Here is a 24,465-nt window from a genome sequence, read left to right on the forward strand (position 1 = left end):
GGGGAGGAGGGGGGTAGCCTCTCCGTTAACGGTATCTGCTCGTGGATGACGGTATCCAATAAGTGAGAAATCCCCTATGCTACACACTGCAGTTAATATCAGCCGCGCAGAACACCGAGCCGTATCGTTCACGAGACACGCGCACGATATACAATGGAAAAAAAATCACGAGATGCGCAAGAGAGAGGGTTGGAGAGAAACTTGCGCGAAACACGTGTCGAAGGCGGGAACAAACGAAAAACGTCCTTCGCGCGCGAGCGCGAAACTGAAGTGAGTACAGCGCGCGGCGAGTGGTAACACAAGCGGTAAAACGAGACACGGCGTTGTTCAATCGAAAACAAACTACACCGAGGACGAAGGGAGAAACGATCCAAGTACGCGCGCAGCCGATCGTCCCCCCACGGACACACCCTGTCTGTTTTCTCCCTACATAGCACACTTTATCCGAAGGACGTCCTGAGAATGTCCTTCGGAACGTCTCCTGAACATCTAGAACGTCCCTTGGAACGTCTATACTCGTATGAGTCCTCCTTACTCTTTAAAATGTTTACAGTAAATCTCACTCTGAAGAGTGAAATCTCACTCTCAAAGATTGAATTGAGTCACTCTCTCTCTTTCAAGACTCACTCAATTTTCACTCCTTACAGTAAGGATTCCACTCCAAAGAGTTTAGAGCTTTTTTTTTTCATCTCTTAGCATCCCGTATTCACGCGACTGTCCACAGACGTTTCGAGTCGTTTCGACCCCTTAATTAATATTGCACGTACCGGCACACGGGGAGGGGGCTACGTACCCGGCGACGTTTTTCTTTTTTTTTTTTTTAACTTTATGTCACGACCGCCAGACCGTCGCCCGAAACAACGAACGAAATCGACCGTCGCGAATCTGGATCCAAGCATGCTACTCGCGCAATCGTATAGATTGCGGAGTCGCGGTTGCTACGATCCAACGATCTCGCACGTCGACATGTGTATAATGTATAAAAAGAAAGAAACAAATATAAACGAATAACAAAGAGTCGTATCTCATCGAGTCTCGATTGTAGTTCTCGATCGAACGGATCCTCGCGGGGATCCGCACTTGCCCCTGGAACGAGGCCAATCCTTTGATCACGATGCGCTCGAACCGCATCTCCATGATCTTCTCCTGTCTCCTTCCCATCCATTTTCCTCTACCTCCTCTCCTTCTTACATACTTGTCGCTCAAAAAAAAAAAGCGAACGTTACAAATATTATATATAATTACGTGTTGTACACGCACGGAGTACGTGCATATACAAACTATATACTTAACGTGATTTATTCGCGCGCGTCCGCGATCGAGGCGGATCGCTCGATTCACGTCGGGGACGCACCTGTGTATACATCTTTCATGATCCGCAGCGCGCGGAGGATCACTCTCTCCGCGAATCAACTAGTCACGCTTACACTATAGAGATTCATGTCATTATTATTCCCTAGTCGATACTTTAATCGTTTTTAATTATTACGTTACTAATTACGGTACAGAACTAGCAATCAACGCCCTACGGTGAACCATCTCGTATACGCCCGCCGGGCGGCAACCGGCTCTCTTTTTCGTCCGCCCGCCCTCACACAGAGTGTTCGCGGATTTCTTGCCGGATGTCCGCAACCGGTCGCGCGCAACCCTACATCTCGTCTTGAGCTGAGAACATTCAGGCGCCGCGCCCTGGAGGAGAAATACCTCCGTTTCCCTGCGAGCGCGACGCGAAACGCACATGTATATATTACTCTATTTAAAATAATAATAGTCAGTCCTTGACCCCTCGCCTCGATTTCCGCCCGTCCCAACTCGCATCTCCTGTGGAAACGACCGTCGAATGCCGAAAATGAATTCGAAGTTATTTCGTTTTTCTTCCTTTCTTCTTCTTCTTCTTCTTTTTTTTTTTTTGGTATTTTCCATTGTAGTCTTCGTGTAGGCCAACGAAGTTTTCGGCACCCATACGAATGCGATCGCGTTAGAATCTTCCTTCCCGTCTCGTTCGACCTCGTTAATCTTCATCACGACTAGCTGTGCCCTGCCGTCTCGTCTTTTAGGTGGTTTCGAAGATTATCTCTTCATGAGGCCCTTGCGAGGATAACCGAGCCGCTGTCTGTCGCGGGACGCCCTCTCTCTCCGAGTAACTGTTTGAACCCCAATTTTAACATCATTTTAGTCTGAGACTTCGTACTTTTATTCAGTAACTCTTTATAAAATTGTAGTAATGGATATATTAGAAAATAATAATTCCTGTACACGATCTCCATTTATATATCTTGCTGTATTTTTTTTTTTTTTTTTTTTGAGCTGCTTGTAATAAGCGGGTCGATTATAAATTAAGGAAGCCAGTACCCAGGTTCACTGCCGATGACACCTAACCCCGACGGTTTATGGATCGTTAAGGGATCGTTATACCGTCGTAACGTACTCACGCAGCTCAGGAGATTCCGCCTTCAACCAAGGATCGTCGTACTTGGACACTTCCTCGCTGCGAGTTCTTCCAGGCGGTTTGGGACGCTCGCGAGGATGCATGCGCGGTCCCTCTTCGCTCAACGATCTCTTCGTTGCATCTATGTGCTTCGGCACCTCCAGCAGGGCCTTGGTTCTGGTCAACTGGGGCCTTTGTCGTTTAGTCTCCTCACTAGCAGCACGTATTATTACCGTCGGTGGGGGCGGCCCGGCCTGGGGCAGTCTGTCCTCCAGAGGACTGGTAGCGGGGAGGGGTGTTTTCACTCTGATCGCACCCTTTCGCCTAAGCCGGGACTTGCCGGGCTTGCGTGCCGGTGAGTATTCCGGCGAGTAATCCGGCTGCACGATACTCTTCCGCTTAGCGGTGGGCGTGGTAGGCTCCCTTGGCGACCAGATCGGCGTCGACAGGTCATCCGGCGTGGTCGCCTTTTTCGGCGGTGTCTTCTCCGGCGACTCGTCTCTCCAGCCGCCTTGGTATAGCGGGAATGGCGCGACCTGATTGAGGATCTTCCACCGGAACTCCTCGTCGTCGCTCTTGCTGGGTGTCGCTGGTTCCGGCGGCGGACAGTGCGTAGGCGTGACATTGTGAAAGGGTGACCATTTCTTGTCGTCCTCGATTACCTCGACTGGGATTTCGCCCGGTGATTCGTCGTACGGCGTCCACTTGATATCGCTAATGTGCTTCTGCTCGCGCTTTCTTATCCCAATTGTCGGCAACGGCGACGAGTCCTCATACGGTGCCCACTTGGTGCTGGTGATACTGATCTCTGGTGAAATCAGACGTCGCACAATTCTGTTCTCCAGTTTGTTTACTTGTCGTGGATCCGGCTCTGGCGACATGCTCCTGCGTATGCTGTACTTGGGCCGTTCCCGTAGACTCTTGCTCTTCGTCTCGTCCTGGCTCCTGTACCACTTCGGCGCCTTTTTCTCGGCGGGCAGAGAGACGTGTGGCTTCATGGCCCATCTTGCTCGTATCGGCTTCTTGCTCTCCACCGGGCTGATGACCTTCTCCTTCTCCTTTTCTTTATCCTTGTCTTTATCTCTTTGCGAGAAGCCCCATCTCCGCGAACTTTCGCTTCTCACTTGAGCGGAGCGTTCCAGTTTGGGTCGATCTCTGGCCTTTCCTCTGGCGGCTCTTGGATCCTCGCTGACTTGCCTCTTCACCTCTGGCTTCTCCCATGGCACGGCCGGCTCCTCGGGCGTCAGCGACTTCGAGTAGTACAATTTTTTCTCCTCCTTCTTCATAATCGGCTTTTCTGGTTCCTTCTGTTCCGGTTTCACTTCCACTGGTGACGCGGGTGGTGGTGTCTTCACCTTGGGACAGGTACATCTGGGCTTCGGATTCGGCATCACGTCCGGCACCTGCAACCATCTGGCCTCCCTCGCGAATCTGGTGTCGTCGCTGCTGTGCTTCCTTAGGTCGTGCATCGGTGTCAGCAGTTTTTCTGGCCTGATCGACCACTTGTCCGTCTCTGCACTGTGATGCTTTCTGAGATCGCCGCGATGTACACCTTCCGGTTTCTTCTTTCCCGGAGTTAAACTGTGGCAGCTGCACTTGGTCTTTCTGGCAAGATCCAAGTCCGTAGTCGAGGTATGAAGCTCCCAGCGAAACTCTGTACCCTCGCTGGTGCGCCTTCTTAGATCCCAGATCGCCTCGTCGGGCGACAAAAAGCTGCTGGTACTCCATGTTACCTCGGTGCTGCGTATCCTCAGGAAACTGGCGCGTTCTCTACGAGTGTCAGCCTGGCCACAGGTACAGAGCTTTGTCGGTGTTCTTTGCGACTCCAGCGGTGCCGGTTCGATGGCGTCCAAGTCCTCGATCATCCATGAGATCTCCTCGCGACGCCGTCGGCCGCACGACGGGCAAAATATGTCGTCGTCGCGACTAGACCGCGGCTGCGGGCGGGGCAACGTCGGAGTCGAAGTCGAGGTCGATGCGGTGGGGTCAAGCTGCGAGAGCGGCTCCACGTCGTCGTGACGGCCATCGTCAGAGCGTCGTGACGTCGCAGCCGTGCCTGGCGATGCGCACCAGCAGGTGTGTGTAGCTCCGTCAAGCTGCCTTGGTGGGTACCGCGACTCCGGAGACGACGAGGCTCCGTTCGAGGCCACTGCCAGACAGACTTCCGCGTTCGCTGGAACCGCAGGCCTGTTCAAAATTGCAGATTAGAATTAGACTCGATGTGATTTTAATAATTTCATTTTGTCGCGCGATTTTTCTTGAACAATTCTTTGAGGAGGATATAAGAGGAAAATTATTAATCATCTCTTATCAAATAAATTATATTTTTGATTTTAATATATAAAGACATATTTTAAAGTTTCTTTTATTGATTTATATATGTTTCAAACACAAAAATTATACAATAGTATAAGTAATTTACAAATTAGCAGAATCAAATAATTATATGAAATTCTTAAAGTGGAAATTTTATATTATTCCTTTATTTCAAAAATAACACAAAAAGTGATTTTCAAGTTATTACTACGAATGAGTTAAGTAAATATTAAAAGTGATCTAACTTAATTTCGTAAAAAATCATCATACTCGTTATGATATGACTAAAGAAAAAAAGATTTTTTTTAAGTTTTGAAATAAAAATGACATTTAATTATATTAAAAATATATTCTTTTTGCTGCAACATTATTTGATTAGACAATAATTTTCCGTCAAGTTAAAAAATAGTCTTTCCTCTTTTCTGGGAATCTTGTTTTATTTAATTGTCACCTTTGGAACAAGAAACTCTATCATTGTGCTAATAAAATTAAGTAACAAGATACAGAATGTACGTGATTTTCAAAGTATTTATTATAAAGTTTTAACAATAGAACGTACTTTCAGCTCGCTGAAGATCTCTGTGAAGAAACCGGGCTCGCTGTTAATTCGCAACATTTCGGAGCTAAGTCGGTTGACGATCAGGAGACATCGGTCCCAGAACTTGTCCTTGCTGTCCTCGACGAGGAATGGCTTCAGCGGGTAACTAATCTCGTTACCCATGTAACTGTAGCTCAGGTAAAGACACGTCAATACCGTCGCTTGGAGCTCCTTCTCAGACGCCTCATCTCCATCGACAAGCTCTTTCACCAGCATATACACGAACACTACGTTGGCAGGGTTTATGAAGGGCACGTCCTGATAAACAAAAAAATATAAATATGTAATTAAAATTTTACATATTTTATTTAATAATGCATATTAGTCTAATTTATAAAATAAATGAAACATGTTCGTTTTGTACAAATAATTATATACTAATGGTATTTGAATTGTCCAGAAATATTTTACTTTTTAAATTTAATTTTTTAAGTAAAACTTATACATCCATAAACGTAATTACGTAAAATAATATGATTCATATCTAAAGTACATCACTTTGTAACATAATTATCAGCGGTGTATCTCAGATAACAATGAACGATAAAAATAAAGTTCGTGACGACTTGCAATTATGAAACTGGAGATTTTTTTTTTAATAATGTGTTCATTAGATATTTCTCTAAGGTTGCATTTTAATGTTGCCCACACTGACATAATTTTGAGACAAGTTGAGTGAACTTAACTCTCTCAATATATAATCGCATCGTTGATATTATATCATCGTTAATATGTAAACTATGTTTTTACGTATGGCACTAATTACATAGTGGTTTGCTGTGTTGTATAATGTTGCATTTGTGTTGAATATTTCCCTATAGACTTTAGAGAGACACACGTGTGTTGTACACGCGTGTCAGTATAAATACGTATAGGCATATATATCGAACGCCAGCGCTTTGGATACAAATATAGTCACATAGATGTTAATTAGTGCGGATACACATATAAGGAGAATATATCGTATAAATAGAGAATCTATTTATACTTAATAAGACCTCCGTTAGCCATGAAACATAAAAGAAAATGTGCAATTAAGTACATCTATGTATACAACCATATTATTTTTGTACGCACACATACACGCGCGCGCGCACGCACACGCATACCTATGTATGTGTATGTATTGTCTTTGTACACATACACGTATACATACATGAATACGCAAGTCAATAAAAATTTATAAAATTTTGTACAATAAAAGTGAAATGATTTTTCTTATACCATTGTTATATTAAAAGTAAAGAAATATCTACACGTATTTTCTTAAGTTAACAGAGTTATTCCAAACCACACATCTTGCTTGATATAAAGGAAAACATGTACGCGTTAATAGAGAGAGAGAGAGAGAGAATATTAAACAAATATTATATATTGCAATTAATTAATAAAAATATATCAAATTTTATGTAATATACTAAATCATTATCAAATTTATCCAACTATGCATCAATTAATTTCATAAATTAATGAATACCTACAATTAATAAACAGTTTGTTTATTTCATTTATTAAATACGTTACATTAAATATGAATACAATATAAACGAATCCAATATTAATTAAGTTTGAAGAGGTAGATACATTCATTTGATCTGGTTTTTAAATACAATTTGAAATACTAGCTTGACTTATATTATTGTAAATAAATAATATTACCGTCAATTTATAAACAGAAGTATATTATACGTATTATTTGACAACACAATGTGATAATATTATGTAAATATAATTATATATTGTACGTATTATATTAAAATAATTTAATTTTAATTTGTTAACAAAATTAACTAATTATTCATTATACGACAAATAGTACTTATACATATAACGAACTGTTCTCATTTAAGAGAAAAGTATGTGTACGATATGTACAATATTATATGTCTCAAGGGAGAACCTGATGTGCACGCATCAGTTCGCAGCGTGCACGCCAAGACGGAGCGAGTCGTGTTAACGCGCATGGATGCATCGGCTCATGGTGCAGGAGGAGCGTAGGTGCATCGATTCGTAAGAGGTGGTGCACGGCGTGGTGCGATGCGGCCGTCGCACATGTGGGTGCATTAAGCGCGGTGAGGCCACATCGGTGACCCGGGGAGGATCGATGCCCTCGATACGTTTTCCCCGCGCGATCGGCAACCTGCTGCTGTTTTTATTGTTCGCGCCGCATAGTCGGCCGCCTCGTTCCTCGTTAGCCGCGTCTCTCGGCTTAATGCACATTACGCCGCGCGCACTCACGTTTGCAATTTGCTCACACGCCAGGATGCGCGTCCCCCTCTGCCGCCGTACGACGCTGGCAGGGCCGACGACACTTCTCGGCGACGGCGACACGCCCTCGTGCCACCGCCGGAGGATAATCGGAGCAGTGCACCTTGTACAATGCAGTGGAAAGGAAAAGGGAGATGCGCACGCGGCCTCGCATAAATGTATCAGGGATTCTTTCGATCCTCCTGCGAAAACCTGAGTGCCTGACGAACCGCTAATCTAATCAGACAGCTACTGCTTTAACGTATAGACGAAATTGTTTGCAGCGTACAACTCTCCGTTTCACAAATTCACTCTATCACTTTATACAACACATTACAGTTCGAGTCGATTTACTGTTTTTAAATTTTTATATATATAGTTCAGCGATTATATTTAAAAAAAGGACAGATTTAAATAGACTAAACATGAATAATAATGATGCAAATAATAATAATAATATAAAGTGAATAATAGATTATGAAATCGCGATTCGCGTTATTACTATTATTGCAACAAATATTTCATGAATCGCACCAGCTAATAATTACCTAGAATAAATTTTTTAACACTAAAAATACTAGTGTTTCTTACTAAAAGGAACAAGTAAATATTTTACTACGAAATTAAAATTTTGATAAAAAGATTCTAATATTTTATCAGTATAAAAAACATAATTATTGAAAAAGCAAAAATTTCAGAATCCTATCTTTTATACAAAAAATATATGATATTAATCTGAAAAATAATGGTCAATAATGACCGTTCGATACTTCTAATGTCAAATTACAATCAATTAATTGCAAGTATAACCGCTTCGTTTAATGCATTCGAGTTTACTTTAATTGTCACAGCAAATTTTTCCTTTTTTAGCACCTAGCACTTAATTGTTTTAAATATTTAAGATCTCCTGAAAATCTTCAATGTATAAAAAGACTGTACTTTTGTAGTTAAGATAGGTGACGTGTTTTAGCGAATGAATTATTGATGGTATTGCGAATAGATTGCGTGATGCTATCGAGAAAAATTATTCATAGACAGTACCTATCGACGAAGATACGTTTTATGTCTACAACTTGTGACATAAAACACGTTGCGCGAGTGAAAAAGTATTATTCATAAAATTATATAGCGAGTTATTTGCATCTTTTATTTAAAAACAATCAGTTTACTTCAAAATTTTTTTATTTCCAGCCACTTGAATCGTTTTCTTAAATTCAATTTTCTCAATATAAAATCCTTTTTTATTGTGAAAACATCAAGAGTGAAAACATTAAGAAGTGAAAGAAAAATATGAAAAATTGTGAAAAAAATGTAGAACAATTTTTCATAATGTTTTTGCGTTTATCATTATTATTTCCTAAAGAGTAGACTGTTTAAAGCTTTCGCTGTCGCATGCACGATTCATTAGGGTTTCCACGTGCTTCCGCTGACTCGTGAAGAGGCAACCCTCTCGATCAGGTACAACATCGCTCAAGAGTCTCGAGAGCCGCAGGCCGCGATGCAGAATTAGGGGTGCCAATATACCCGGCGAGTATACATATATCTCCTCTACGTCGGTCGATATTCACCGCAGGGGTGAGCGGCCTGCTCTACTACCATAGAACTCCGCGCGTTATTCGAGTCGTCTTTGCGTAGACCTAAACCTTTTAATTAAATTTCCAAGACTACGAATATATGTATAACTAGGGTTCACCGGATAACGCGCGAGTGCAGTACTTGGACCAATTAGCGACATAGTCGGCATGCACACGAAACACCCTCAACCGCAACGACAATCTGACGCTTAGTCGGCTCAGGGATGTCCCAGATGGAACTTTGCAAGGACCCGAATCCACGTGAATTACAATTAACCCCTGAGCTATGCATTTGTGTAATTAAATTATGCAAATTTACGGAACATACGTTGCGAGCGCAATATCCGTATGCTGCCAACCGATATCCGATTTTGGTTGATTCTAATTTTCGATGTCAACAGTCGCATAAAAGTCAACCAACCGATTCTTAATTGTATCGTCTCAATTGCCTCTTCCGATCATCGGGGTGCTTCCCGAAGATAATTAATTAGGTGCCATGTGACATGTGATGTATGACACACGTGCTGCGCGCGAGGAACGTGACAGGAACGGAATTTTCAATCTCAGCCATGTACGGTTTCCTTTTAATCAGATTTTCAGCAACGCGACAGCCGGATTTGATCTTGTTTCATATCCAGACGAAACCGATTGGTGAATAGAATCATCTATGAACGCAGTTTACAAGAGATAGTTTGTTCGCGTGCTTTGACGTCTCGATGAAATAAAATGATAGTGACGTATATAGAGACGTAGATATTCAATCAATATTTCATTTAAGCTTATTGTTGAAATAACTTATTACGGTAAATGCGATTGAACGTACACTGCGTATCGGATATCACAAGAAGTTGCTCTTGCAGGATATATTTGTTTTACAAATTGTTAAAAACAAATTTTGTTTATAATGTTTTCTCGATAAATGACTTTTTATCATCAATATACTATCATTAAAAGACTTATATTAAATATTTAAAAAAATTGATAATATTATATATTACGAAGTAAATAATATTTTTTTGTGACTAATATTAGTAGCGATTGAATAAGTCCATGCATAGATCTACATATATATTTTCTCCCTCCCCCCCGCCCACACACACACATATTAACATTCAATTTTATTATAAAATACACTAATCGTATAAGCTGTCATATCTATCTCCTTATATATGATACACGGTCACGCTTCGTGGTTATCTTTATACACGTGCACATCGCAGCGTGGTTTGTAGACACACGCTCAGAGTGTACTCTCAGGATGAACCGCATACACATATATTACACTTGAGAAATTAGATTTAAGCACGCGCAAGATCGATTTGTAGTTTGCCGATGCACTTCAATATTTCGGAACGTTCAGAGCGTTGAGTAAAGATAAATAGCGTTTCGTTCTATAAAAAGAACACACAAAATAGAATTTCTTTGTTCTGTGTTTATCATGGTCGTTTAAATATTAAAATATTTTGTCCATGGATACATGCTTGTCTGTATTTACATTGATAAAATGTTTTGATAAAACTAATAAAAGAGCCAAAAATGACATTTCGGTCAGCACAAACAAAATTTCTGATTCTAATAATCAAAATGCTGTTTTTGTTGGATCGGTTTTGTTGGTTTAATTGGAATATTTTTCACAATTTAATTTATATAGATAAGAAAGGTTATGTATTTTTTTCATTATTTTGCTTCATATTATACATTCGTTTCATAAAAATGAAAATGTGCTACAATTAGAATTTTATTGTATTACGTCTGAATATATTACAATATTTCCTTCATGTCTGTTCAATGTGCTTTTATATATTTAAATTTATATATTACGTATGCATATATCTCCATTACCTCGTTTTTTATTACGTGTCGGATATAAAAATTTATTATGGATCATTAAAGAAGATGTATTAACATGCGTTAAAAAATTATGTAGGGTGTGTGATCGCCCTACTTCCGTTAAATGTGTTGCAAATCGTAAGTAATTAGATATTATTAATCCTGTCAGTCATTAATGTGTTCAAATTTAATAAAACTATAAAAATGGGAAAAGGCCGGAGTGTATGACCTGGTTTTAAAAAGCCAATAGAAAATCTATTATTATAAGATTGCTGCTTTAATATGCACCTTGCTATTAAATATTCGTGGTTCTAATAAAAACTTAATATACATCATAATTACTTTTCAGATATTTTCATTCTCATTAACGTCAATTTGCGAGCATTGCACCGAAAAATCAGTTATCTGAATAATTTTTTTACGTTCAATTTTACAGCTTTAGGGCGATACACTCTATATAGAGTGTATAGAGAGATACACTCTTCACTAGGAGTTGACGTCCGAGAAGAGAAAGAATCTCCCCTTCGTAATTAAAATTGAGGGGTGAACGTCCCTCTTATAAATACTCGCATTTTTTCACATATCCCTGTGGGGTGATTTCACGACGTTAACGTCGCTCTTGTGCAACATTTGCGGTGCACGTGACCCTTCATCCCTTACGCGATTTTCCCTTGATATGGCATTGCTGCATTTCTCTTTCCCCACAGTGCTTTCCCATATCTTGTCAACCGAATCCACATTAGCTCAATGTTGCGAATTTGCTACAATATAAGATAGATGGTTTAGAAGTTCATCAACTTTAGCCTTTCCACGTTCTCATAATGCGTAGCAATATTTATTTTGTATTTGTGAGTAGGTTGTCGCAATATCAATAATGCAAAAAAAAAGTTCATCTTTATATCAACCTAATAATAATAATAATATTTAAATAAAAAATAAAAATATATTGTAAATTACGTCAAAACAGTTTATTAAATTCACTTTAAGAATTTAATTATCTAGAGCTCTTTTTTAGTAGGCTCCTAAAAAGAAATTATTGAAATTATTTATCTTAAAATTAGCAAAAATCAATTAATATAATAAATATAATTATTTAAATAATTATAAATTAATATAAATTAAATTATATAATTAGAACTAAAGTATGAATATAAATTGACGCCACAAATACATTATATTAATTAAGTTTTACAGAATTATGAAGAGAAATATTTTTTGCATTAACAGTATAATATATAATTTATTTTGAAGAGGATTATAGTAAGAAAATGTTGGCTTAATATATTTTATTGCTAAAAATAGAATATGTATTGCATCTTAAAGAAATCATGCCATGGTACAATATATATGTATATCTTCTATACTTCTGTTTGATATAATCTTTTTATACAAGAAAAAGTTAAGATATTTCAACATCGGTCAATGCTCTTAAGTACTTAAGATCAAAATAAATAAGCTTATTTTGGGGGTGAACTCTGAAGTATATAGCCAAAAGAATGGTAGTTAAGAGATTTAAGGGATGGAAATCGGTCTGTTTTGATAGCTGTTATTACAGGACATGAATTGATAACAAAAACCGCGCATGTATAATATTTACCTACACGAGCTTTCAAGGATTAAATACATATACATTTGGACGCACAAATAGCTTACTCTCTTTCCTATATCTACAAATATAACTCCCCTGTACATTTGCGTTGCATTGTATTCACGGAAATGTCCGGTGTATTGATTTTTACACGTACGAATTCACACATATATCTACAGGATTAATAGTATTCCAAGAAAACAAATGACTAAATATCTTCTCTGTTAGAAATTTTTTCGTAGAAAATTGCTTGTAAATTATCAGATTTTTTTTATACAATTAATTTTTTACTTTTACTAGCAGCAAAAGGTAAAACATAAATAAAATAAAATAAAACGTTTTCTATGTTTTATTATAAACGTTTATAATAATGAAATGTAATAACAAATTTACATTATTTATATTATTTTATGTAAAAAGAAACAATATATTCGAATAAATTAAAAAATACTTAATCCAAATATATTTTTTATTAGTGATACAATCATGACACTGTTTCTGGTTTTAGCATGCATGAGTTTTACATAACAGTTGATATTTAATTAAATGTAGGAAAAGTACATATTTCAATAATTAATAGTACGTTAAAATATTAAAATTGTTTTGTAAATTTTGACTATTAGGTGTAGAAAATAAATAATTATTTCATTATTTTTTAAATACACAACATTTGATTGATAATTCACAAAAAAGTATTCTAACAGTACTGAAATTGTCAGAACAAAAGTAAAACGTTTTTATCATTTTAGCACTTACATTAGTTGATTAAATAAATAAAAACCAATGTGTTTTTAATTTGATTGATAATATAATAATTAATAAAATATGTATATTTTTACAGTTATAAATATTTCGCTGATCATTTTATTATATAAAAACAATTAATTTGATCAATTCGATAATATCGAAGTCTTTACGGACTCTCTGCACACATTCTGCTAATCATTTTGTTATAGAAAAGTACTTCATCGTCCAGAAAAAAACTTGAAGAATGAACCTAGGTCAACACAGAGAGATATGTTCTTGATAAGAACTTGTGCACGCAATCAGACGGGTAACAAGAAAAAGACAGCCTAGATCGTTAGCGAGCTGTTTTCTAGGCGAGGTGATAATGCGGACTCTTTCATTGGATGCAAGTTGGCTGAGTGTTACCTCGCTCTCGTCCTACCTGTGATTCTACGTGCGAATTTATCGACATGAGAAATCGATGTCGATGGACGTAAGGACGTTGCTAGGGAGCGTGTCTACGCAAAGGCACTTTATGGACTATCTTCGACGCCTCCCTACAAAATTGAAGCACGCGAATGTCGCAATATGTCGCAAATTGTCATAAATGACAAAATACGCCGCATGAATTCTTGGAAATGATCACAGAGTGAATTTGTAACGTGAATAATGTTTACATTTCGTTTATTCTATACGAAGTAGAGTGTAGACTATAAACTGTTAAGATTTTATGGAAATGAAAGAAATAGAAAGACACATTCTTTTCTTTTTATTCTAATATTGTACTAACTACATACATTAAAAAAATACATTAGATTAATTACTAAATATCTTAAGGATGTACAGTTTCTCCAAAAAGCGATTGTAATTCAAAATTTATACTCTCTATATAAACATGAATTTCATATACATATAAAATAGTTCAATAAGATCACTATTTAAAAACAGAATTTTATAGTTTAAATAAAAATCTTTTCATTTTATCTTAACTATATATTAAAAAATATTTATTTCTTATTAAAATAATTTTTATCTAGATTTGAAATCACTGATAAAGTTTTTGTATTATTTTCAAATACAGTATAGGAAAATCTGTATTTTGTTCCAAATCTTCCATTTTGTTAAAAAATAATTATAATATTTTTAAAAATAAGACAAGTACAAATATATTAGCTGTTATATGTGGAAATTTGAAATATGTGCAAATTTGTTAACAAATATATTTCGTACAGATACAAAGATTCAACTTGAAATACAAGACCGAATGCACAAAATTATTATAATTCATTGTGCTTGTCCGAACATCAGTGAGTTTAATTATAACAAGATATTCTTCAAAGATACCTTAGCTCAAGGATAAACGTGTCGGTTGATGCCGACAATGCGCAATTGTTCGCAACAATTGGGACGTCACTCACGATGATAAAAAAGTCCACCCACGGGAACGGAGAATCGCCGTCGCAACGAACTGGAATTATTACCGGCGCACTTCGCGTACTATTTTCCATGAAACTTCACGAGCACTGCGGTTTGCTGAAGGTTGCACGATACGCTAATCGATAATGACTTTCGTCATAAAACGAGTAAAAAATTGTTGCTGATGTGATCGACAGATAACTGACCATTTCGTGCACACCGACACACTGTAGCGATGCAGCCGCGTTTTGAGCAATCCGTATCGTGGTAACACATCAGTTATTTTTTCATGTATTTATTTTTGTTACTTCACATGACCGAACCGGTCACTTTTACGTCAACTGCAGACGTCAACTCTTTTACGATGTGAATAAAAAGGTTAAATCACTCTTTCCACTAAAGTGATTGCATTAAAGTATAACAGGCGTTCGCTAGAAATGTTTGGCCTGTATTTATTATTAAAAAAACATCCAATAATATACTATGGAAAGAGTTTTTTCATGCTTCTAAAAAGTTTTGTCTTTTACTATACATACACGTGTGTGTATACGTATTCCTTTTGTAGCAACAAATTTAATTAAAGTAACTTATAAAACAATTTTAAAAGTGTTATTTATCAAATTAAAAAAATTTCGAAACTTTAAGTTTGTAATGCTTGTCGAGAAAAATTTGGCTTCTGTGGTGAAAACTAATGTAGTGTGCAGATGATACAATACATAAAGACAAAGGCACAAAGTGGATAAACAACGCAGATTTTTGCATTGTATTATTAATAGTTCTATAGTATTTTTAAGTCAGCGGCCATCTACGTCAGTTGACTATCGGACTGAAATATTTTTAGTTTGATCGATAGCTTCTACGAGCGGAGAAGGCGAGTCTTGTAGGGGCCGTGCAATTTGCATAGGTCGTAATCGCGCACGATAGTCCCATTAACATAAATGTTGAATTCATAATCGAATGAAAAACCAGCGCCGACTGAAATCACGAGCAAATATTTTCGATTATGATTCATTTCTTAGAGAAAAAGAGATATGATTCTTTTGTTGGAAGCAATAAAACTCACGATAGCGAAATTGTAAGTAAAAAGTATAATAAAAAAAAGAAAAATTTTTGCTAAAAAAAAACTTATAATTAGTATAATAGTTTACGTAATTTGGAAAATACATTCAAAAATCCTTTCGAGAAAGAAACGAATTTTAGAGAGAGTTAATTTTTTATTTAAATATAAAAATAGCGAGCAATTTTCTAAAAAAAAAATTAAATAAAAATCGTTTTAGAAAAAGTAGATTACGTTACAAAACCTCATTTTCCAAGGAAAAACATTTTATTTAGCACGACGGTGTACAATTTAAAAATAAAAAACAAAGAGAGTTCAAAATATCTGTTCTAAACCTTTGCATCTTTTTCCTCCATTAAAATAATTTTTAGGAAAAAGTGTATTATAATTTAGCATGTCAAAAAAAAAATCGTATGACTCACAATCATGTAATAAGAAAATATACAATCAAAATGCTACATTGCAATTCACTATCCTCTCTTATTGCGATGCAAATTTAAGTCGACTCCCGCTACAGCTTATCCAAATGGAAACTCTTAGCTCTGTCTCGTGAAAAGTTCGCCTAATTCCCTTTCTAACATATTGCATGCCCTAGATGACTCTTATTACGAGTATTCCCGTGGGACTGTTCATATCCCGGAGAATTCAGTACGAGCGAGGCTCTCTCCTCCGTGACGCGTGTGGGGGGGACTATCACACCCCACTTATAATAATAGTCTCTTCAGGGAGACAAAACCTTTTAATGCGTTAAAGACAAATATTCTTTAATTAGATCACAGTTGCATTTCGGAATATTTCAATAACAGTGACCAAGTTAAATAAAATAGCAATTTGTTTAAAAAAAAGCAACTACTCATATTTCGTTACAAGCTAATACAGTATTAGTTATTGAGCTTTATATAGGTTTTTTTTTAGATATTTATATGTATATTCATTGTTCGACGACCAACTGCATCGATTTTGTAACTTGCATATATCGATGTTAATCATAGCAGTTCAATCAGCAAGAGTTAATTACCTTGTGCTGTCGGTGTCTTAATTATCCAATTACAACGATAGCGAAATAACCGCGGGAGTAATATATTAATTAACGTTGAACCAGTGCCCGCAATAATTATATTATCGGCGAGTATATTTTGAAGCACGTTAACTACCTAGCATATGAACATGTTTATTACTAAGCAAGTATCAGAGATGTGTTTGGGAGTATTACATTACCATTTAGGTGATTTTTAAAACATTTATACTAGTGCGTTCATATTTTTCTTTCCTTCTTCTTCTTTCCATTAAAAATTATTCATAAATAAAACGTTTAACTCGTTAAATGAAAATGTCCAAGAATAAAATATTTCTCCAATACAATGTTTGCATTTAAATACGTAATACGTATTTAAATGCAAATGTTCGTTCATTTGTAATTAAAATAATTTTCAAAAGCCAAAGATTTCTGCCAATAATGTTTTGTAAATATGGCAAACTCACCTGCCAGCCTTGTAGCAGGAGATTTCTGTCAACAGTTCTGAGCCACATGACAGCGTCGCCGGCTTGGAAGTCCCTTAAACGGGTGCATTTCTTGTGCAGGAAGACGCCGAGGCACTTGAGCAATTCCGAAGTGGAGGCCTGGATAACAGTTTTTCTTGGTCCAGGGGGCAGGGGTTTCTGCACCAATTTCTCACACGTCGGATTGTGCGTGGTGTGATTGTTATTTGACGCCGGTGGTTTTGTCTAATTAAAACCACAAAAAGATGAACTCTTAATAAATAATTTTCACAATATATAATCAACATAATAACACACATTCTTATAAATCTTATATTTTTAACAATATTTCACATTAAATATATATTATTTGAACACATAATTTATTGAATATTGTAACTTTTTATAATAATTGCATATAAATTTAACCAATATAATGTGATAATTTTTTGCTAGTTTCATTTAGCATTTCTTACAAAAAAAAGACGATACTAACAATAAGTTAATAAAGGAAATAAAATAGATTATAATAAAATGTTTATACATTTTACATTTTGCTGATATTAAACGAAAAATTTATAAATTGTAAAAATCAATGGTATAACATTAAAAATAAACCGAAAGTTTAAAGCAGCGTCATATCTTTAAACAGAAAGATCAAAAATTTATAAAGAAACTCGTGCTATACGAAAGAAGACATCAAAACGATCGATATGCTTTCGATCGTGTCTGGGGGGTCAAAGCACGTTGTATATTTCATTCCTTACACTGCAAATCTCCCCTTCGTTAGAGGTCTCTAGACTTCTCTAGACACAACAAGCAGTGAAATATAGGTACTAATTATATATTTTTCTTGTTATTCTATTTTTTATATATAATATTAATAAATAAATCTTAAATTATTATCTAAAAATTATTGCGTTATTACATTATATAATATAATAAATAATGTACGATGTATTGTTGCGTAATTTCATAGAACTCTTCAGTAAAAAAATTGTATTTATAATAAATATATACAATAGTTTTTAATTTAAATAAGCAATTTTTATTTTAAACGTGTGCAATTAAGTTTAATTTAAATTAAGAAATTAATTTAGAAATGAACTTTTTTTTTATGTAAAATAGTATAATATATTAGTATTTGTAATCATTTAATACTATCGATATAAGCAAAAAATCAACACATATTTCTAAACAAACTTTTGCTGTATAGCTTTGATATTATTTGATCGAATTTGCATCGTATTTTAATACAAAATTAGTATGCAATTTGTTAAAGTATGCTTTAACATTATACATTTGGATTAATTCAGATCCACATGATAGCACGATTGTCACTTGCGAATTTTTTTGCTCAGGATGGCTCAAACGTGAATTGAAATGTACAGGTTTCTTAATCATTGTTTCTTTTGACACATCGATTCTTTGCGTTATTATATTTGTGACTACTCCAAATTCCCTATTATTTGTGTTTAATGAAATATGCTTGTTTTTTAATGATTTATTTTATATGATTTTTGTATATAAACTTTATCTATTAAATGTGCTAATTTATCAATTTTCGAAATAGAATTACAAGAAGTATCTATCGAAGAGAAGGACGAAGAGAAGGACGAAGAGAAAGAATAAACGTTTTCCGCTCTATGAGTACTCACCTGCGGCGTCTGTATATTTTTGTTCTTATCAACGATAGGTATATTATCGAGCGGCTGCCTGAAGGCGAGGTTCTTGTTCTTGTTATCAAGCTTCTTTTTGTTATTGTTGGTTGTACTGAATCGCTTCCACGACAAAGCATTTATAAATAGTGAATGCTTCTTCAAGTTCTTCTCTAGGGCGTTTTTCTCTGAGATAATTCTCGCGTTGTCGTTGTTGTTTAGATTAATGTTATTGTTCTGTAACGAGTTATTGTTGGTCGGTGGATGATTCGTAGGTGGCGCCGGCGCCACCGTGGCAACGCTGCTCTTGTTCTCGCGATTCTTTGCATTGTTCAGCTGCTCGTAATTAAAATTATTTAACGTGAAGTCAGCAGGATGTTGATGTCCCGTTGGCGGATAAACCGACCCCCGACGATCTCGTGGACTAAACGACAGCACGGTCCCCATGGTGGTGCTGACGCTACGTTCCAGATGTTGCGGTTGTGGTTGAGGTTGTTGCTGTTGCGGTTGAGGTTGTTGCTGTTGCGGCTGACTTGGCTGTGCTTGCTCCCTGCCGCTCTGTGTCGGATGGGTTGGATTCTGACTTGGCTGGCGACTCACGTTTGGATGAGAAGCTTCTCGTCCTGGGCTCGTCGGATGGCCGGGATTTTGTGTCGGCTGGCCAGCGGGATTCTGGTCTTGGTCAGCGGGACTCGGGTGGCCCGGGTTACCCGGATTGTGGCCGGGATTACCGGGGTTATGACCCGGGTTGTGGCCGGGATTACCCGGGTTGTGGCCCGGGTTGTGGCCGGGATTACCCGGGTTGTGGCCCGGGTTGTGGCCCGGATTGTCCGGGTTATGGCCCGGATTACCCGGGTTGTGACCGGAATCGGCCGGATTGTGGCCGGGATTACCTGGATTATGAGTTTGGTGACCGGGGTTGTGGCCGGGATTACCCGGATTGTTGGGCGAATGATCCGGGTTGTGATGCCCGGGATTTTGGGACTGGTGCCCCGGATTGTGGGTCGGGTGACCCGGATTATCGTGATGTTGAGACGTAGCGGGCGGCGGTCTCGGCGGACTCGGTGTAACACGCTGCGGCGGGGGTGCTCGAGGAACCGAGGTCTCCCTCGAGGGTCCCGTCAGCGGGGTCGCATCCCCTGGCTCAATGGCCTCCTCCACGACGGGACCCACCACCTCACTCAACCGACCTCCCAGCCTGCTGATTTCTACCTTCGACTTGAAGGACACTACTTTTTCTTCCTCCCGCGACGTTGAGTCGCTTCGATTTACTTCCTGTTTCTCTGCCAAAGTGTTTCTTTTCTTATTACACTATGCAAAATTTTGCGTAATCTCCTGGACGGGAGAGCGTCACAGATAATACAACGGTCGTTTACGATGATCGATCGAAAGAAGGAGAGAGGACGAAACTTATTCAAGAAATATATACACGAATAATCTAACCCTTTCACTTAATGTAGGTCTGCAGTCTCTGTAGCTTCCGTATCGTAAAAGATGTCACGCGGCAAGATGTCGTCGATGCGCGCAAAAGATGTCGGCCGTCGCGCAAAATGGCGAGCGATCGATGCTTTACCGCCCTCCGCCTCTCGGAAGGTGGATGGGTCAAGTGAACGAAAACACTGGATCGACACACCGAAACACTCTATTCGATACTTTGACTCTTGTCCTTTGCGTGTCGTCTGCTCGCTTGTATAAACAGCTAAATGCCGACGTTTTCTCAACCTATACTTTTGGAGCACTGTCAACGCACATTTAAAGCACCTTTTCGAACGCAATTCACGATTCGAAAGTACCGCTCTTCCTTGAAATTCGGTACTTTACTCGTTAATCTTTGACTATTGATAAATCACAAACAATCGATAATTCTCCTTCTGCTTCTCCTTGACGCCAACCACTTCCCGATTTATTTCGTATGCTTCTTCGAATTTGAATTCAGCGCAACGTTTTGCTGCGACTTTCGAACGATATCTCGAAGCTGTACTCGTACAATCTCCCCCGAGTGGACTCGCGATGGCTTTCGCGGCGAACTTTGCGAACGATGCAAACAACAACACAACGCGCACACGCTTCTTCAGGAACGTTGCGAGAACGACTGATTACTCCGTCGGCAGGCGAACTATTTCTCGCGTGGCGAGTTTCGTTGGTAGTCTGCTACGCTCGTCCTCGGCGACGTCGACGTCGCCGCCGTCGTCCTCGTCGTCGTCGGTCGGCCGTGCGTCCACCACCTACGTCTACGGCCAACCAAGACGTAGCACGCCCCGTTACTGTTATCGGTGCGCGCGCAATGGTTCGATAAACGCGGAACGTCGATGGTCGGGGGTGGAAACGAACGGAGAATGCCCGCAAAAGAGAAAGAGAGGGTGAATCAGCGAGAGCGAGATGGAGCATGGAAGGGTGCGCTAAGAGCGGTTGAGGGCGAGATGGAAAAGAGCGTCGGAGACGTAGAAAGAGCGAAAGGGACGGAAGGACGCGAGACGGATGGAGCATAAGGGAGGGTGGCGGTCGTGATCGAGAAGGGGGAGAAGGAAGGGTAGTTCGCGTGTATCATGGCACGACTGTGTGTATACGCCCGAACTTTTCTCCGACATAACTCACCTTGGGGAAGCCCGCAGGGGAGACCAAGTCGCGACCGCTGTCTTGAGTAGACCGCGGAAATGCTGGCACTGCGCTACTATTGTTAGATACTTTTCACGAGGGTCTCACGACCGACGTAAACGTAGGTCGAGATTTTCTACAGAGAAAGAGAGAGAGAGAGAGAGCACGCAAGAAAATGAATGAAAGCGGAACGCGCGTAGTGCACGGTGTAAATAAGCACGGCCCCCGGACCACGAGTAAATATTAGAACTCGCTGAAGCTCGAGTGTGCACAGAACGAAATGAATATCCTTTCCGTAAAGCCGCATGAGGATAAACAGTAATAGAGCATTCGGAAGTGAGAGGGATCGCCAAGACGATGCTTCGTACTAAGAAAATTTCGATTGGACTGCAGTCTTGTAAAGATTTTCTCAGGATTGGGAAGTAACTCGTTACTTGTAACGAGGTTACAATTAGAATTACTATTTTTCATTAACTTTCTTCTCATCTATAACTATAACTAACTGATAATTAGTTATATTCTTTAGTAACTAATAACTAATTTAATAGTTATTTTATATATTTCAAATTTATTTATCAATTTAGGATGCGGTCCACTTGACGCTACAAATGCTTTGAAGCATTTGATTGATCAATCAAAAGAAAAAAAGGAGGGTACCTAAAAATAGCTAAAACTCCCAGCAGAGCCTAAAAAATGAATTTCATAGTGTTTTTTGGTATATATGGAAGAGAGAAAAATAACATTTATGATACTGAGAAGTACTTTAAAGATAAATTGTTAATAGCAATAAAATATTGTATTGTATACTACATACATATTTTGCATGACATTATTTGTTTCAGTTTTCTTTATTTTTCTACAATTAGACCGGTGTATATTTTAATAACAATATTTAAATTTTAACCATCAGTTGGACACTTTAGATAATGCTAATGTCGGTGATAGCTGTAACTTTCAAGCCTTCTAATTTGAAAAGTGCCTAATATTTTTTATCAACATAGTAACATTAATAGTAATTTACATTACTATGTTAAGTTGACCTCTCGACATAATATTTAATGGTTTTCAAATCAGAACAAAAATACAATATATTTTGAAATATTAAAGTTAGGTAAAATTATGAAATTTTATTTAGAAATTGTGGGAGGTATTTTTTGTATAGATATCCATGCCACAAAATATCTTAACAAAACTATACACATAACTGTACTATTTACATATTTAAAAAAATTGAAACAAATGTTATCTTCTATCTTTGTTTAGTTAGAAGGAATTTGTGGATTATCTATTAGATAATCAGCGACTATCAATATTTGAATTTCAATTGAGAAAAATTGAATAAAGAATAACCCAGATAACATCATGTAAAAAATCGAGATAAAATGTTTTAAAAACATCATTATGACATCTTTAGGACATCTTGTCTCTAAGATGGTTTATGTTCCGATTTTGGATATGCGTACTGTTTACAAAGTGATAAATCTATTTATCTCTAGATATTGTAATTAATTTTAATTATTTGTTTCTTTTATAATAATAATATAATATAAAAAAGAGTGGCTTGTAAGAAATATAATTTTTAGATAGAGATGTTAAAATATGAAATTGATCAACGTTTAAATATATCTTACACAAACCGTGAGAGAAGCGCAAGATAAAAGCCGCATTATCAACTGCATGGAATTCGATAAAATGCAGTAAATTTCCTGTAATAAGTCAATAATAATACACGCAGACAATACTTGTCAGTTTTATTTTTCAAGCACATAATTAAATTTGCACTTGTGCTCCGTGTAGGTATACATTTGAATTAAAAGCAAGATAATTGAAAAATTAAAAATAAAATTTAATATAAAAATGCTTCGAGGTCACTTCAGCGGTTTTGTGTAAAAATATGTAAATACCAGTATAAAATCTGTCCTCGATAAACTATTTATAATGTATTGGAATACATAACGTACGCGAGAAAGTTTGTCCGTTACCGATGTATTGTTTAAAAGTGCAAGTTTTATTCATATCATTAGATGTATTTTATTACATCATTTTAGAAATAGAAAATAATCTTTCAAGTTGAACAATTTTTCTCTGTATAAATATATTTTAGTAATATATTTTAGAGATATTCACTTACAACTCGCGGATCATCCATTTTATGCTGTATTCAACAGATCGCTATAAATTTTATCGCGTCTGACAGTTTAGATAAGTGAAGACCGAATAATGCATCCTCATACAGTTAGGGCAATGCAGGTCGCGCCCCGGGGGGTGGAAATTTCACGTAACCTGCTTTTTCTTGGGAGCTGGAACAAGGTCAGCACAGCGCAGCTCCGAAGGGCGATGAAATGGGTGGGCAAAGCGGGTGGGCAGGTGGAAACGCGCACGTGTGCATAGGCTTGAGGACACCACTAGTGAACACACAACTCGGACGTGTTGTACGCGTCGACAGGCGACTTTGCCGCGCAGCGAGGCAGCGTGTAATAATATCGCATTGTGTGTCGCGCTCGTGGATATCCGACATCGAGACTGTTGAGGAAGGTCGCATCCTCTGTCGTTTCCCGTTTGCCGCGTGGATAAGCATAAATCGGAAATTAATTCTTTTCTTTCTACATCACGAGTTAGCATTGAAACGAGTTTTCTTTTTTTAACCCTTTTCAATTTATATGAACAATTTTATTGTATGTGTATTTCCGAGATATATTTTATTTCGTTAAATAATATTTTGTAAACTTAATTTCTTATAAAATCTGTAATATATATCAATAAATCAATGCTTGACGACGCGATTAGTCGTTGCTATTAGTATTAACATACAAAAGCGACCGATAAAAACACTAATCAACAGAAGGACCGTTAGTGTTTTGTCTTCGCGTACTTTCGAAGTTTCGACCTCGAAAGTATACAAGTACGCATTCTAGCGATATCATTTAAAAATCTAAGTAAAAAACAATGGATT

General features: G+C 37.6%; 2 protein-coding genes across 2 annotated transcripts; both read right to left on the reverse strand.

Annotated features, from left to right (window-relative positions):
* Window positions 1–1,897: 1,897 nt before the first annotated feature.
* On the reverse strand, window positions 1,898–4,487 carry LOC108774988 (pollen-specific leucine-rich repeat extensin-like protein 1). The gene is made up of 2 exons (XM_018541249.1): window positions 2,433–4,487; window positions 1,898–2,144 (listed from the first exon to the last, which is right to left on the reverse strand). Exons 1-2 carry the CDS (start codon window positions 4,291–4,293, stop codon window positions 2,071–2,073), a joined length of 1,935 nt encoding a protein of 644 aa, XP_018396751.1. The 5' UTR covers window positions 4,294–4,487; the 3' UTR covers window positions 1,898–2,070.
* A 9-nt stretch (window positions 4,488–4,496) lies between these two features.
* On the reverse strand, window positions 4,497–23,661 carry LOC108774950 (uncharacterized protein DDB_G0283357-like). Its single transcript, XM_018541200.1, has 5 exons — window positions 23,644–23,661; window positions 18,918–20,228; window positions 17,263–17,505; window positions 5,304–5,600; window positions 4,497–4,615 (listed from the first exon to the last, which is right to left on the reverse strand). Exons 1-5 carry the CDS (start codon window positions 23,659–23,661, stop codon window positions 4,520–4,522), a joined length of 1,965 nt encoding a protein of 654 aa, XP_018396702.1. The 3' UTR covers window positions 4,497–4,519.
* Between the last annotated feature and the right edge of the window lie 804 nt (window positions 23,662–24,465).

The sequence above is a fragment of the Cyphomyrmex costatus genome, unplaced genomic scaffold (genome assembly GCF_001594065.2).
Source record: "Cyphomyrmex costatus isolate MS0001 unplaced genomic scaffold, Ccosl1.0 scaffold28, whole genome shotgun sequence".
NCBI classification, from domain to species: domain Eukaryota; kingdom Metazoa; phylum Arthropoda; class Insecta; order Hymenoptera; family Formicidae; genus Cyphomyrmex; species Cyphomyrmex costatus.

What these genes read in the sequence shown, in the direction of transcription:
- LOC108774988 (XM_018541249.1), bottom strand. Translation starts at nt 4,293, where the DNA reads ATGATCGAGGACTTGGACGCCATCGAACCGGCACCGCTGGAGTCGCAA. An exon ending in GGCGGAATCTCCTGAGCTGC is followed by an intron (nt 2,145 to 2,432) that starts GTGAGTACGTTA and finishes GGGTTCAAACAG; the next exon opens with TTACTCGGAGAGAGAGGGCG.
- LOC108774950 (XM_018541200.1), bottom strand. An exon ending in TCCTGCTACAAGGCTGGCAG is followed by an intron (nt 5,601 to 17,262) that starts GTGAGTTTGCCA and finishes TTTGTTTATCAG; the next exon opens with GACGTGCCCTTCATAAACCC. An exon ending in AGATCTTCAGCGAGCTGAAA is followed by an intron (nt 4,616 to 5,303) that starts GTACGTTCTATT and finishes AATTTTGAACAG; the next exon opens with GCCTGCGGTTCCAGCGAACG.